Here is a 14,041-nt window from a genome sequence, read left to right as displayed (position 1 = left end):
AAAAATTACAAAAAACAAGGAATGATCCACCATAAATTTAAAAATGAGGATTAGAATCCCAAGACCATAAGATAATAGAACAAAATATAGAACAAAAAGAGATGTAAAATACATATGTTTAAAATAACTCAAGACATATATGAAGGGCCTGAAACCCTAAGAAGAGTCTTTAAAAAAGAATAGGCAGATTTGAAAAAGAAACAAATACAAATGGCAAAATTATCATGGAAATAATAAATTAATAGATCACACAGCAGATCAAACACATGTGAGGAAAGGATTAGTAAATCTGAAAACAGATCTGAAGTTACTTAGAAAGCAGCTCAGAAAGACCAAGAGATAGAAAACATAAAATGAAGGTTATAAGACACGCAGGACAGAATGACAAGGCCTAGCATACATCAAATGGGAGTCTACGAGGGGAGGATAGAAAGAATGGGAAGACCTAATATTATAATGTTGGGAATTTTCTAGAATTGATGAAAGAGATAACTCTGCAGATTCAGGAGGAACAATGACTCCTGATTAGAGAAAAAATAAAAATAAATTCATCCTTAGACTGCAAAACACCAAAGAGAAAAAAAAATCATTAACACAGAAAGAAAAAGTAAAATAATTACATAAGAACAGCAATCAAACTGGCTACACACAACTCAACACAACAATAGAGGGTGTTGAGAAAAAGTAACTGTCAAACTAGAATTCTAATGATACTATCATTCATTCATAGGTGAAGGGGCAACAAACAGAATTGCAGGCAAAGTTTGAGAGATACATAAAGTTATAGAAATGTCAGAAGTAAAGGGCTGGAAAAAGCAACACAAATACAAAATATAAAAAAGCAGCCGGGGAGGCTTTATTAGTAACAGACAAAATAGGCTTTCAAGGATCCGTACAGGATGATATCATAAACAATTCAGGAAGATACACTAATTCTGATTTTATTTGCAACTAACGGGAGAGTCTCAAAGCATAAAATAAAAAAACGACAGAACTACTCCCCTAAAAAAAAAACAGAACAGAAAAGGAAAAAAAAAAACTGAAAAATCTACAATTACAGTGGTAGAGTTTAATATACCTCTCTCAATGAAAATTAGTAAGAATTATGAAAGATTCCAAACTATTAACAGGCTTAATATAATGAACACTTATACAAGAGAACACACATTCTTTTCAAGCAGCCATAGAATTAATTTAAACAAATACCGAAGAGTCTATATTACTGTGTAAAAAACATTTACTGAATACAGCTGGAAAATTATACATTTAACATTATTTGAAATGTTTTAGTTTAAAGAAGAAGAGCTTCCTAACAGCCCCAGGTAGCTTCCTCCTTTAGCAAAAGGTACCCGGTTTTACTTGACCTATCACTAGCATTTCTGACAGCCGATCACTCCTTCCTCTTTAAAATCCTTCCTTACTTGGCTTCTAGGTCACCGCCTTGCCTCATATCCTCTGACCTCACTGGCCAGTCCTTCTCAGTCTCTTTCCTGGTTCCTGCTCAACTCCCCAGACTTAATGTTGGAACCTGAGGCTCAGTCCTCATACTCACAGCCTTGGTGATCCCATCCAGTCTCACGGCTTTAAAATATCATCGATGTAATGATATACTCCCAATTTATACTCCAGCCTGAATATCTCCTCTGAACTCTACCACGTTCTACTGCCTACTCAGTGTCTCCACTTGGACATCTAAAAGGCGAGTGAAGGTAACATATCCAAAACCAAACTCCTAATCATCTTCCCCCAACCTGACTCCTCATTCACTATGTTCCACCTCAGTTAATGGCAATTCCATCTCTCTAGTTGCTCAGGTCAAGATCTTTGGAGACACTCTTGATACTTTTCTTCTTCTCACACCCCACATTCGACCCACCTGTTGGCTCTATCTTCAAAATATACCCATAATCTGACCACTTCTCACCATGTCCACCACCATCATTCTGATCCAAGCCACCATCATCTTTCACCTGCGTTACTGAAGTAGCCTCCTAACGGGTCTCCTTGCTTCTGACCCCTTCCTCAGCTCTGCCTCCCGCTTTAATCTAGCAAGCCAGAGCTATCCTGTTAAAATGTATCAGATCACGTCACTTCTTTGATTAAAACCCTTCAATTAAAACCCTTCTTCTCACTTGAGCAAAAGCCCAAGTTCTTATAAACAGCCCACAAGAACCTAAACGGTCTCCCCATCTCCATGGTCACCCTTGTCCTTGCTTCCTCCTCTTGCTCCTGTCTCTGCTCCAGCCACACTGGCCTCCATACTGTTCCCCAAGCATTCCAGGCACGTTCCTGCTTCAAGTCCTTTGCATGTGCTGTGCCCTCTGCCTAGAATGATCTTCCAGATACCCACAGGGCTTCCTCCAGATATCCCTCACATCCTTCAAGTCTTTGTTCACATGTCACCATTTAAGAGAGGCTTTATCTGAGCAGCCTGTTTAAAACTGAACTCCCTCTAGATCCACACCCCTCTTCCCAGCACTCCCTTTTCCCTAAGCTGCTTTAGTTTTCTAACACACTACATACTTCTTCATTTTGTTTCTTTTCTGTCTTATCCTACTCAAATGTCAGCTCCGAGAGGGCAGGAATTTTTGTCTATTTTATAATCTGCTATATTCCCAGTGTCTGACACATAATAGATCTTCAACAAGTATTTATAGAATCTGATATAAAGATGAACTCTGAGCTGCCAGAGATCGTACATCCATATTAACCATAGGCGGTCAGAGAGAATGACGAAAACTTCCTGGTAAGTTCTTTTTGGTAGATGGGGAAGCACGAAAAATGAGAGATCATGGTTACTATCAGGTCCAAGTTCCAGAGGAATAATCAGTGGTGGCTGGGCCACAAGACCCCCACACTCATGTGAGGATATGGAGACTGACAAATTATAAATAATGAATAATGATTATGAAAACTCTATATCCCACCCCAGTTGGGAGCCACTGTTCTAAATTACAGTGCAAGCAAGAAGCAGCAGCAAACGAGAGATGCTTCAGAAAGGAGAGGAGAGAGATCTGTGAAGATTCTAAAGACGAAGGACAAAAGACAATTTGTGATGACTAATACAAAGAGGGCTTGTTCAGATTATGTCATAAAGTCCCAGAAAAGTCCTTGCCCATTCTGAGGAGAGCAATACCACCAAACAATGCTATTCTCTGTGTGCCCAAACTAAGCAGCCAGAGTAGCACATAATGGTTTTCAGTCTCACTGTGTTTCAGCTCAGTGGAAAGACAAGATTTTAACAGTAGATCCAGATGACTAAACTCCGGGCATTTTCTGAAGGCTGCCTTTAATACTGAAATTTTATCATGGCACTAGAAAATTACTGGATATCTTATTTTGTAAAAGAACAGCATTTTATTCGCTTGGCAAATATTTATTGAATACAAACTAGGTACCAGGTAGCATGCTTCCATCTTGAAGCCACAGATATTTGTGATTTTGTTTTTGGAAATTTAAACAATTCTTGAACAATTTTTTAAACTCTTGTGTCTTTTTCATGTCAAGTTCTATGTCATCAGGTGTTAGGTTGCTTATTTAAGCACAAAAGGGAAGTTCATATTGTATTCTAATGCTGCAGACCATCAGAAAGCAAAATATTTGGCTATCAGAAAAGAGAAGTACAGTCACGTGTTGCTTAACAACGGGCATACACTCTGAGAAATGTGCTGTTAGGCGATTCTGTTGTTGTGTGAACATCATAAAGTGTACTGAAGGGGAACAGAATTAGCCACCCCAAAATGTGTCTCTTTAACATGAGGATTATTTTAAGATGATTATTTTTAAGAAACAAGACTCAGAAAGTTTTTCTTGTTTCCTCCCCCTTTACTGCATAAAAGAATTCAGATTAAAAAAACCAGTCTCAGGAAGTGAGCTATCACGTCAGCATCACATGAACTAGGTGGTGGACAGGGAGGAACCTAGAAAAGCCCATTTGTTGGGCTCCCCTCTGTGTTCTTCTGTTTCTCTGCAGCCAAACACTTGTTTTCCAAATGTTTGCTCCTTTTCACCTACTTGTGAATTATCTTCCTTCCTTTTGAAGTCCCTAACTTTCCCCACCCCCAACATCTTCTTCTGTCTTTAGCTGAGGATGGTATTCAAGGTGAGGGCTTTGGCCATTTTGGCAAGTTACTCCGTTTTCCTGGTTTTGCCTTTGATATATGTTGTTAAACTTTTGTTTGTTTTTCTCCTGTTAATCTGTCTCATGTTAATTCCTTAGACCAGCTAGGAGACCCTTCAAAGGACAATTTCTTCCATCCCTACAGTACTTACACAAACCTAGATGGTATATGGTACTAATCTTATGAGACCACCGTCGTATAAGCAGTCTGTCGTTGACTGAAAGGTTGTTACGTGGTGCATGACTGTATTCTAGAACTTCCAAAAGCAACTCTGTTGATAAATGTAAGTGGATAAAGAAAAATTTTATTGGTTTTATTTTTTGAATCTACTGTAAAATGTCATAAGCTAAAAAACAGCAAAGACTCCTAATGGTAGACAAAAGTGCAGACCTCAGCCTCAGAAAGCAGTTAGTTCATGCTAATATTTGCATCACCTTCTAGTCTGCCAGAGCTATATCACTGACTGAACTGAAGGTATTAATGTGCCATTCAGAATACAGAATATTTATGAAGAAATGTCATGAAACAGCGGTTTTGTCATGTTCACCCAACCCAGAACGTTTAATTTTAACAATAAAAATAACTGTTACCAACGTGTATCACAATTTACAACCTCTGATCAACCCTCTGAATAACTGATACAACTGACCTCTACTGGATAAATATATGGAGAATCTGAAGCTTGGTGGTTAAGTGACTTACAGTAGAATTTAGAGCTACAAAATCCCTAAATCTGGGTCTCTTGATTCAAGTCTTACACTTTGAAATTCCAGGCTATCTTAAACGGTGCTTACACTGCAGTCCTTATTCTAGGTAAACATTGATGATAACATGTATAAATTGGACCTGGTCTTATGCTTGTTGAATTGAATTCCAGAGGAAAAAAGGGTTTAGGAATAAATATTCTAATGCCAAATAGTCCAAAGGTACTGAAAAAGCCAACAGGGCCCTTAATGTAACTTAACTCTTTTTTGTGTCTAAGTGACACGATTGGACCCTTACATACCTATCTACTCTGTTGCACATGCAATTAATAGCTTGTATCTAATAGCCAATTTCAAATAGACTGTTCCATATACTTCAGCACTTTGCATCAGTACACCTACAACTTACAGTGCTGTCCTGGGGCAACAGGGATTTTGTATGCATGTATATATATTTTTTGATACTACTAAACATATTGCCCCCCCCCAATTTTCCCCAATGGTATGATCATACAGCCCATATTTCCAACATGTTTATCCTATATAATTGGAAACTTTGCCCCGAACTGCTGAGTTTAGGATACACTAATTCTACAGCACTGCCTGACTCCGATTTCATGGTAGTTAACAGACGACCACTGGTGACACAGGGATCCCAGGTGCACGACCTCCCACTACAGGGATCCCAGGTGCAGGTCCTTCCACTACCCTGAAATGTAACTTGACTAGCCTGGATTCATTTAAAGCAGTAACTTTTCTTTATCCTCTTCTCGCCTGTATCTTGGAATTAACTGATGATTGTTCTGCTTTCAGGATCTGGAGCAAGAGCAGCTCTCCGTTAATGGAAAGCAGCATGGGGGTGGCTAAGGGCACAACCTTTGGAGTCAGATCTGGACTCAAATTCTAACTCCAACACTTCCTAACCTGACACACACCCAAAGCATTTTAGTCCATCGCTCGGCACACAGCAAATGCTTAGTAAATGTTAGCTGTTATTTCTCGTTTCTCTGTGTTAGACATTGAACTTGTGCTCATAAATCCCTTAAGTCTCATCTGCAATGTAGTTATTACTATCCACCTATACAGATGAGGCTAAGGCTCAGGGGGTGAGCTGGCAGAGCCAGGACTCAGAGCAACCCTCCCACCACACTCACTGGATCACTCTCTTTGACCAAGTGGTTTTGGCTTTTACAGCATTAAAACATCTCTCTTAAGCACAGCTTTCATAATTTGTTGTTCTTGTTTAAAATAAAGTTTAAAAAGTGGTTATGAAGACAAATTACTCAATTAAAAAATCAGCAAAGGACCTGAATACGCATTTCTCCAAAGAAGATACACAAATGGCCAACAAGCAAATGAAACGATGCTCAATATTAGTCATTGAGGAGACACAAATCAAAACCACAAGGAGATGTCACTTCACACCCACAAGTATAGCTATAATAAAAAGTGAGATAATAACAAGTTGTTGGTGAGAATGTTCAGAAACAGAGACCCTTGTACACTGCTGGTGAAAATATAAAACTGTGCAGCCACTTTCGACAACAGTCTGGCAGTTCCTCAAAAAGTTAAACATAGAATTATCATTTGACCCAGCAATTTCATTCCTACATTATATACCCAAGAGAAATGAAGACATATGTCCACACAAAAACTTGTACACAAATGTTTACAGCAGTATTATTCAAAACAGCCAAAGCAGAAACAACTCAAATGTCCATCAACTAATGAACGGATAAACAAAATGTGGTATATCCATACAATGGAATATTATTTGGCCATAAAAAGGAATGAAGTACTAATACACGCTACAGTATGATGTACCTTGAAAACCTTATGCTAAGTGAAATAAGCAAATCAAAAGAACCCCACACATATTTTATTCCACTTATGTATGTCTAGAATAGGCCAACATATGGAGACAGAACATAGATTAGTGGTTGCCTAGGGCTGGGGGGGTGGCGTGCATAGGAATATAGGAGGGTGATAGCTAAAGGGTGCAGGGTTTCTTTTTGAGGTGACAAAAATGTGCTATAATTGATTGTGGCAGTGGTTGCACAACTCTAAACATACAGAAAACCACTGAACTGTAAACTTAGGGAAATTATATGGTATATAAATTTTATCTCAAAGCTGTTACCGAAAAAAGTGATTATGTTCAGCTTTATCCTTCTTATAGATTCTGGTCCTTATTACATTCAGCCCTTGCCCCCTTGTCTCTGTGTGTACTTTCCACACAGAGGAAACACTGTGCAGCCTCTGACTTTTCCTCTTTTCTTTTCATTGGTTCAAGTGATGGTTGTACTGCAGGAACTTCATTACTATAAAAATGGTGGCGATATTAGCATACTAGCGTAGAGGTTAAGAGTGTGGACTCTAGAGCCAGACCACTTTGGTTTGAATCCAGCTCTGCAACTTACTAGCTGTGTAACCTTGGACAAGTTATTTAACCTGTATTTTAATGTCCATATCTACGAAAATAATGAGGTAATAACATTCAAGGACCTTAGAAAAGAACCTCGACTAATAAGTGCTCAATAAAGAGCACTTTTCTTCTATTGGTATGAATGATGGTTGTACAGCCAGAACTTCATTATTTTATTAAAATGGTGGCAATATTAGCACAATAATCTCTTTATTCTCCTAGATTCTCTGGTTCTTGTTTGCATGGGTTCCTTTCACTATTCAACCTTAACTGCTGATACCCTCAAAGGTCTGATTTTCTCCCCAAGTAATCTCGTTTACATGTACTGACTCAACAACTATCAATATTCATTCCACCAGCTGATGTACATCTGATGCTGTATATCATCATCATATCTGACTACTTGCTGGACAATTCTATCTGGATATCCCACATGTAGTTTGCAGTCAAAACCAAACTCATCTTTTTCCCCTAACTCTCTCTACTACAGTTGGTGGCACCATTATTCTACCCTGTCACCAAGATACAAACCTGGGAATCAAGCTCACTCTTCCACTTGCCCACATATCCCCATCAATCCCCAACTCCTGCTAATTTTCCTTCAGGAACAATTCTTAACTGTTTCATCACTTTTTCTCCACCTTGGCATCATATCAGAATCATCTGAGGAGCTCTGAAAAACCTCCATGCCCTGACCACACTTCAGGCCATTTGAATCAGGACTCAGGCATCAGTACTTTTTAAAACTTCCCAGGTGATTCCAACAAGCAGCCAAGCTAGCGAGCCTCTGATCTAGCCCTTGGTCTGCCTCCAAGCCTCAACGTTCACTGTTCCTGGCTTTACACCGTCACTCTAGCGATAATGAACTGCTTATAATCCCACCTCCCCTCCTCCACCCACGCTCCACCCATATTCTCCACCATCCCATCCTCCAGTCTGGCTTACTCCTACTTATCTTACAGATCAGGTAATTGCCTCCTCCAGGAAGTCTTCTCTAATTCACAATCTATGGTTGAATTATGTACTCATTCTCTGTACTCTCTTGGTGCCCAGTAAATATCTACCACTGTGCTCAGCATGCTTTTTAGTAACTATCTGCTTATGTGCTTGATCTCACAGACCCAGGTACAACCTGAGGCTAAGGACCATCTGACACTCATTTTCATATTCTCAGCACCTAGTACTCTGCTTTGCCTTATGCAAATGCTCAATATATGTTAGCTGAATGACTTTCAGAAATGAGGAAATGTTTTCTGTAAAGAGACTGTTTATGCTAGACATTTATGGATGGGTTGGATTTTGATCTATACTTTTTCCACTTAAGGTGAAACCACCAACTTGATTACTTACGTGTAATACTCTGCTGCCCTGAAGCATTCACCGCAGGTGCTTTCATATCGACTCTTATTTTGTACTAAAAATGTCTTATTCTACATTTGCAATGAGAATTAACTTGTAAGCTCCTTCCAATCCTTTTAGAAAAAAAGTTGGAGTAAAAATTGTAACTAACATAGTAGCCTATTATTATCCTAGATTATATTTTCTTTTACTTTCAAATCAAAATTTCTTTTGCTTTTGATATACATATGATTATCTCAGATCCAACTATCTCAAATCTTGACCACTTAAAAATTTCTTTTGACTCCTGTGATATAAAACAATTCACTGGCCTGTACCCAGAGACTACGTTGGGGAAAAAGAGAAATTCCAAAGAAATTCAATCACGACTACGTATAAACAATTAGAAATAAGTTTTAAGGGATGCTTCAAAAGAAATACACAATACAAGTAATGTAATTTGTGTCCTTTTAATAAACACACTTGCATAGTTATATTACAGTTTTGTAAAAATAAAAACAGATTACCTCATGCCAAGCGTGCCCAGCATTTGCACAATCTCAATACCTTTAGTACTATAGTTTTCAAGACACACAAAATAAAAATTTAAGGCAAAAACAGCACTTTGCAACAATTTAATAATTTATTACATTACAGTAGCATCACAGCAGCATCCAATAATGCCACTTTAGGCAAGTCTCTCAGTATTTCCATTATAGATTCTATTTACAAGAATTTATAACTTGGTAAAATTTATTCTAAGAAAACTTGGCAAATAAAGCTTTGGACTGGAATTAGCATTTCTTTCTCTACTTTTCCTTCCCCCCATTTCTTTATTTTAAACTATCAGTATTCATATTGTATTTTAAAACACCAAAATAGCAGTTACGTTGTTTAAATAGTTGTATTATTTTAGAATGACTCTTTAAGTTTTAGAGGAAACTATACAATGACTAGGGTTGATTTAAATTTTCAAATTTTCTAAAAAATCAACTTTGGTTTTAGAACTGATTTTTTTTAATGCTAGAACACTTGTCAGGCTTAATCACATAATTTAAAATGATTACCACATATTGCAATCTTTAAAGAAACAGGTATTTTGATTCTTTACCTCCTACAGGGTTCAGATTTACTCACTTGTGCTCCCATTTTAAAATTCTATGTTCCTGATAAACTCTTTCCTTCTAATGTTGCTTTTTAAGCAAATTGAAAGCTCCCTCTTATACTGACTGAGGAAGAGAGCAAGTACGTGGCTGAATATGAGGTATTGCAAAGGACTGCATGCACTTTTAAGAAGGACTTAGGTTATTATTAGCTTTCTCTCAAATATACGACAAAATACCTACACAAAGAGTGGCATTTCAGTAAATTTACTTTCCAGACTGACATTCAGCTTAAATATGCCATTACGTGATTTAGTCCATAGGTACCTGATGAGTAATTATTTTCAAATTGATTACAGATGCTAAGCTCTACCTGCATATCATTCTTAATAGTCTATATTTATCAGTGTAAAAGTGAAGTGATTTGAGCTATAAAAATACCTTTGAAATAATTTATGTGTATTAGTAAGCCCAAATTAAAAATTATAAAGAGAAAATGTTATACTAAATCAAATGGCTAATTAGCAGTGGTCTGATTTCTAATCTAAAGGTTTAAAATGGATTTAAAGTAACTATCCTTAATCTGAACTCAACTAAAGGGTGCAAAAGCAGAAAGTTCAGAAGATAAAAGGCAAGACCAAGTAATCCGTAAAATTTGGAAGGTCTATTGAATTCACAAGGACTCAATCTTTGCACTGTCTCCTTTAGACACTGCAGACAAATCTGTTGTTCCACCTGTAAAGTGATATTATTGCTTTCCTATTAACACCATATTTTATAAGAGTATCATCATGATGCCAAACGCTAAACATCAAGGTGGTCTAAAACTAGCAACCCCCGCCCCAGGGGGCACACATCCATATCACCACACATTCCAATAATGTCAAGTATTCTGGAACACAGAGAACCTTGTGAAGTTCTAACCAAACTGCTGATTCTTTCTCAAGTGTTGTCAAGTTAGGATTTAGGTAACATATAACTGATATCACTCATTCATAATGTATAGGCACATTAACATAAATATTGCACAAAATATGCCTCTAACTTAAAACTCACAGATATAAAAACATATCTCACTCTTCTTAAAGAACTCTCTGAGGAAATAAGACCCTGTGATTGTACGTACACTTTTCCTGATAATACTTTGACATTCATGAACAGTAGACTGCACTGCAGTTTGTAAACATTTTAAATTGCATAAACTTCTCATTGATTTTCAAATATAGTTTAATACTGTCTACTAAAACTCCTTTTTGTCTCAGCTAAGTACTCTCACATATATTAGTTAATAATACCATTTTTATCTTTAAAATGTTTTCCACTCAAGGAAAAGAAGTAAAATCCTATGCCAAAGTAGCCAATGTGGTTGAAGAAGGGATATTAGCCAGAGAATTCTGGATGGTAAAATCAATCTAGCCTCAGAGAAGCCTCACGGACACAGAGGAATGCTAGCTCTCACACATCCTTCCTTCCCTCGAATTCATTCTTGACTAGATAGAGCCTGTCTGCCTGAATCAGGGGCATGTAAACTCTTCAAGGATTCCCTATGATCTTTACTAAACACATTCAAAAGAATGTCAACTGGTGTCCTTTTGTGACCTGGGACATGTAGTCCCCTGACTGAAATAGGTAACATGAATTCTGACTTTAAAATGTATAGATATAAATGCTCTGTTTAAGCTAGGGAAGGTTTCATATCTCATGGTCAGCGACGGGAGGCTTTCATTCCTTGGAAATAATCCATTTTCAGGTCTTCAGTAAAGAAGTAACAACTAAGTGCTGCAGACCCTGAGGCAGTCTCTTCCTTAGCCTGGAGCACACAGATGCTAAGGGGCCCACCACACTGCGGTGCTCACTCCTGGGCAGCTGCAACAGATGAAACCTATCCCACTCTGCGCATACTGCTGGGGCATCACTTTCTTCTTCTACGAGATAAGACAAGCTCCCCAAAAGTGTTATTGCTCCCACCCCGAAATACACAAAATATAAAGAAATGGTTATTTCCAGTTCTTGGCCTTTAAACAAATTTAAATATTGGTTCTCATCATGGCATATTAGAAAAAGTAATAAACAGTACATATTTGGGGGCAAATCACATATTGAATCAAGAGCTCACTGTGATTAGGATTAGATCAAACATAATAGCAAAACATAAGCAAACTTTATCTGAATTCTGTAATGAATATACATGTTGCAATAACATTAGAAAAGCATAGCAGCCCATTCCAAACCAGCGAGAACAGTCTGTGCAAATAGTGGGTCTTTGTGTGTTGGAACTCCCACCATGTAAAGGCAAACTCAGTATGCATGCTAATGACCTACAATTACCAAATTAAAAAAGGAGGAAAATGCTAAAGGATGCCAGAGTGAACAGCAGGGAAAGCCACACAAAGACCCACTATCCGTTAACTTGTTACAAATCAGTTTTAACTATAAATTAGAAACACAAAGAAATAATCACAAGTGGCTCTAACATTCAAACGAAGTTAATGAATTGTGTAGGAGATATTTGATCAGGGCTGCCTGCCCTGCCTCCACGCTAGAGTCAAACTTGGATAGTGGGTCTCTGGGGTGCTTTCACACTGGAAGACAACATTGGGTCCTATAAAAAGAAAAATGAGGAATAAAATGAACATAAAGTAAATTAAGTGGGTGAGAAAAATTCAACTAATAACATGCAACATCAACTAAACAAATTTGAACTATTAAAATTCTCAACCTTTAAAAAAATATTCTAATTACATAATAAAATGAAAATAATACTTATAAGACCCCAAGAAACACAAATGGTAATCTAAAATTTAACCAGTTTTCACTGACTCGTACACTTCCAGCTGTTCTTTCTTTAGAACAGTTCTTATCTGTTCTTCATGTTCTTTATTATATAAGACTTAATTGGAAAAAAGTGTTTCACCACTGGAAAACAAGATAAACAACAACAAAACATTTGGAAAAGCATCACTTTATCTTATAGGCTCTATAAAAGCTAAAAGTACTGACATAATGGAACATCTCAAGCGATCACTAGCCAAAGATCTTCCAGACTCAGCAGGTCTGAAAAGTATCTTCCTCTCTCAGGTCCAGGAAAGGCATCCCAGGTACTTCTAACTAATCAGACAAACTGGCAAGTACCGAAAACTGCCAAACCATCAGCAGAGCTTACAAATGGTCGTTCATTTAGGTAACCCAAGTTGTTATAATTTTCTTTACCACTGCTCCTGAAACCCTGAGATATTTTTGGGAATATTCAAACCATCAAAAATGGGACTCCTGGCCAGCCCCATGGCGTAGCAGTTAAGTGCGCGCACTCCGCTACTGGCGGCCCAGGTTCGGATCCTGGGCGTGCACCGACGCACCGCTTCTCCGGCCATGCTGAGGCCGCGTCCCACATACAGCAACTAGAAGGATGTGCAACTATGACATGCAACTATGTACTGGGGCTTTGGGGAAATAAAAGGAGGAGGATTGGCAATAGATGTTAGCTCAGAGCCAGTCTTCCTCAGCAAAAAACAGGAGGATTAGCACGGATGTTAGCTCAGGGCTGATCTTTCTCACAAAAAAAACCCAAAAAAAACTGGACTCCTCCCACCTCTGAATTGAAAAGTTTAGTTGCTTTGTCTAAAGAAAAGTCTTCTCCCAGGATCAGAACTCTTTATAAGCTCTAAAGCAAAAATAATACGCTAATATTTCAAAATTATATAGTATAAAATAAATTCATAATACTTGCACTGAAGCATAAGCATATATCTCAGCTTTAACTGGGTTACTTACCAGCAAATAAATTAAAATGAAAGGTTAAATCTTTTAGATAATTTCACAAGAATGATAAAAATATAAATCATGATATCATGATCTATTTTGTAAAACAAAAAACAAAAAAATCAAAAGGGTAGGGAAAAGTGACATCCATTTTATAAACATAAAATGTATTTCCAAGTACTGTTCATTCTCTTATTATTAATGCATGTTTATTGTCAAATATGAGAAAGGCTAGCTAACTACCATAATTTTATATAATGCCAAATTTCACACTTTGAGATCTGGACCCTTGTTCCAAATATAGTAAAACAGATCTTGATTCACATATACCTTGCGGCATGAGGTATCTACCTAAAAAAATCACCCCATGAGAGTTCTGCAAACAAACAGTTTAAACAGGTTTTTAATTTTCTTCTAATCAGGATGATGTGTAAATATGTGGGAAATAAATGAGAAGATTGCAAAATTAATAGCACCTGTACACTAAACAGGTAATTTTGAATAGGTGAATAGGGTAATTACCAGTTACTCTCTATTATGCTGAAAAAGATCACTGGATGCTGAAAAAGGATGGTAGTAAAGGGAAGTTGC

At 37.5% G+C, this 14,041-nt stretch overlaps 1 protein-coding gene across 9 annotated transcripts in view; it reads right to left on the bottom strand.

Annotated features, from left to right (window-relative positions):
- ITSN2 (intersectin 2) overlaps positions 1-14,041 on the bottom strand; it is a 135,208-nt gene that overhangs the window by 18,279 nt on the left and 102,888 nt on the right. The window contains exon 29 of one of the 9 annotated variants that reach the window (XM_058551696.1): positions 9,045-12,293. The exons of the other annotated variants lie outside the window; for them this stretch is intronic. Within the exon in view, the coding sequence (XP_058407679.1) occupies positions 12,292-12,293 (2 nt within the window). The 3' untranslated portion in view covers positions 9,045-12,291. Of the gene's footprint in view, positions 1-9,044; positions 12,294-14,041 lie in introns of those variants that run through there. 9 annotated transcript variants of the gene reach the window in all.

This window comes from Diceros bicornis, chromosome 12 (assembly GCF_020826845.1).
Source record: "Diceros bicornis minor isolate mBicDic1 chromosome 12, mDicBic1.mat.cur, whole genome shotgun sequence".
Taxonomy (NCBI): domain Eukaryota; kingdom Metazoa; phylum Chordata; class Mammalia; order Perissodactyla; family Rhinocerotidae; genus Diceros; species Diceros bicornis.
This window is presented reverse-complemented; position numbering and strand designations above follow the sequence as displayed.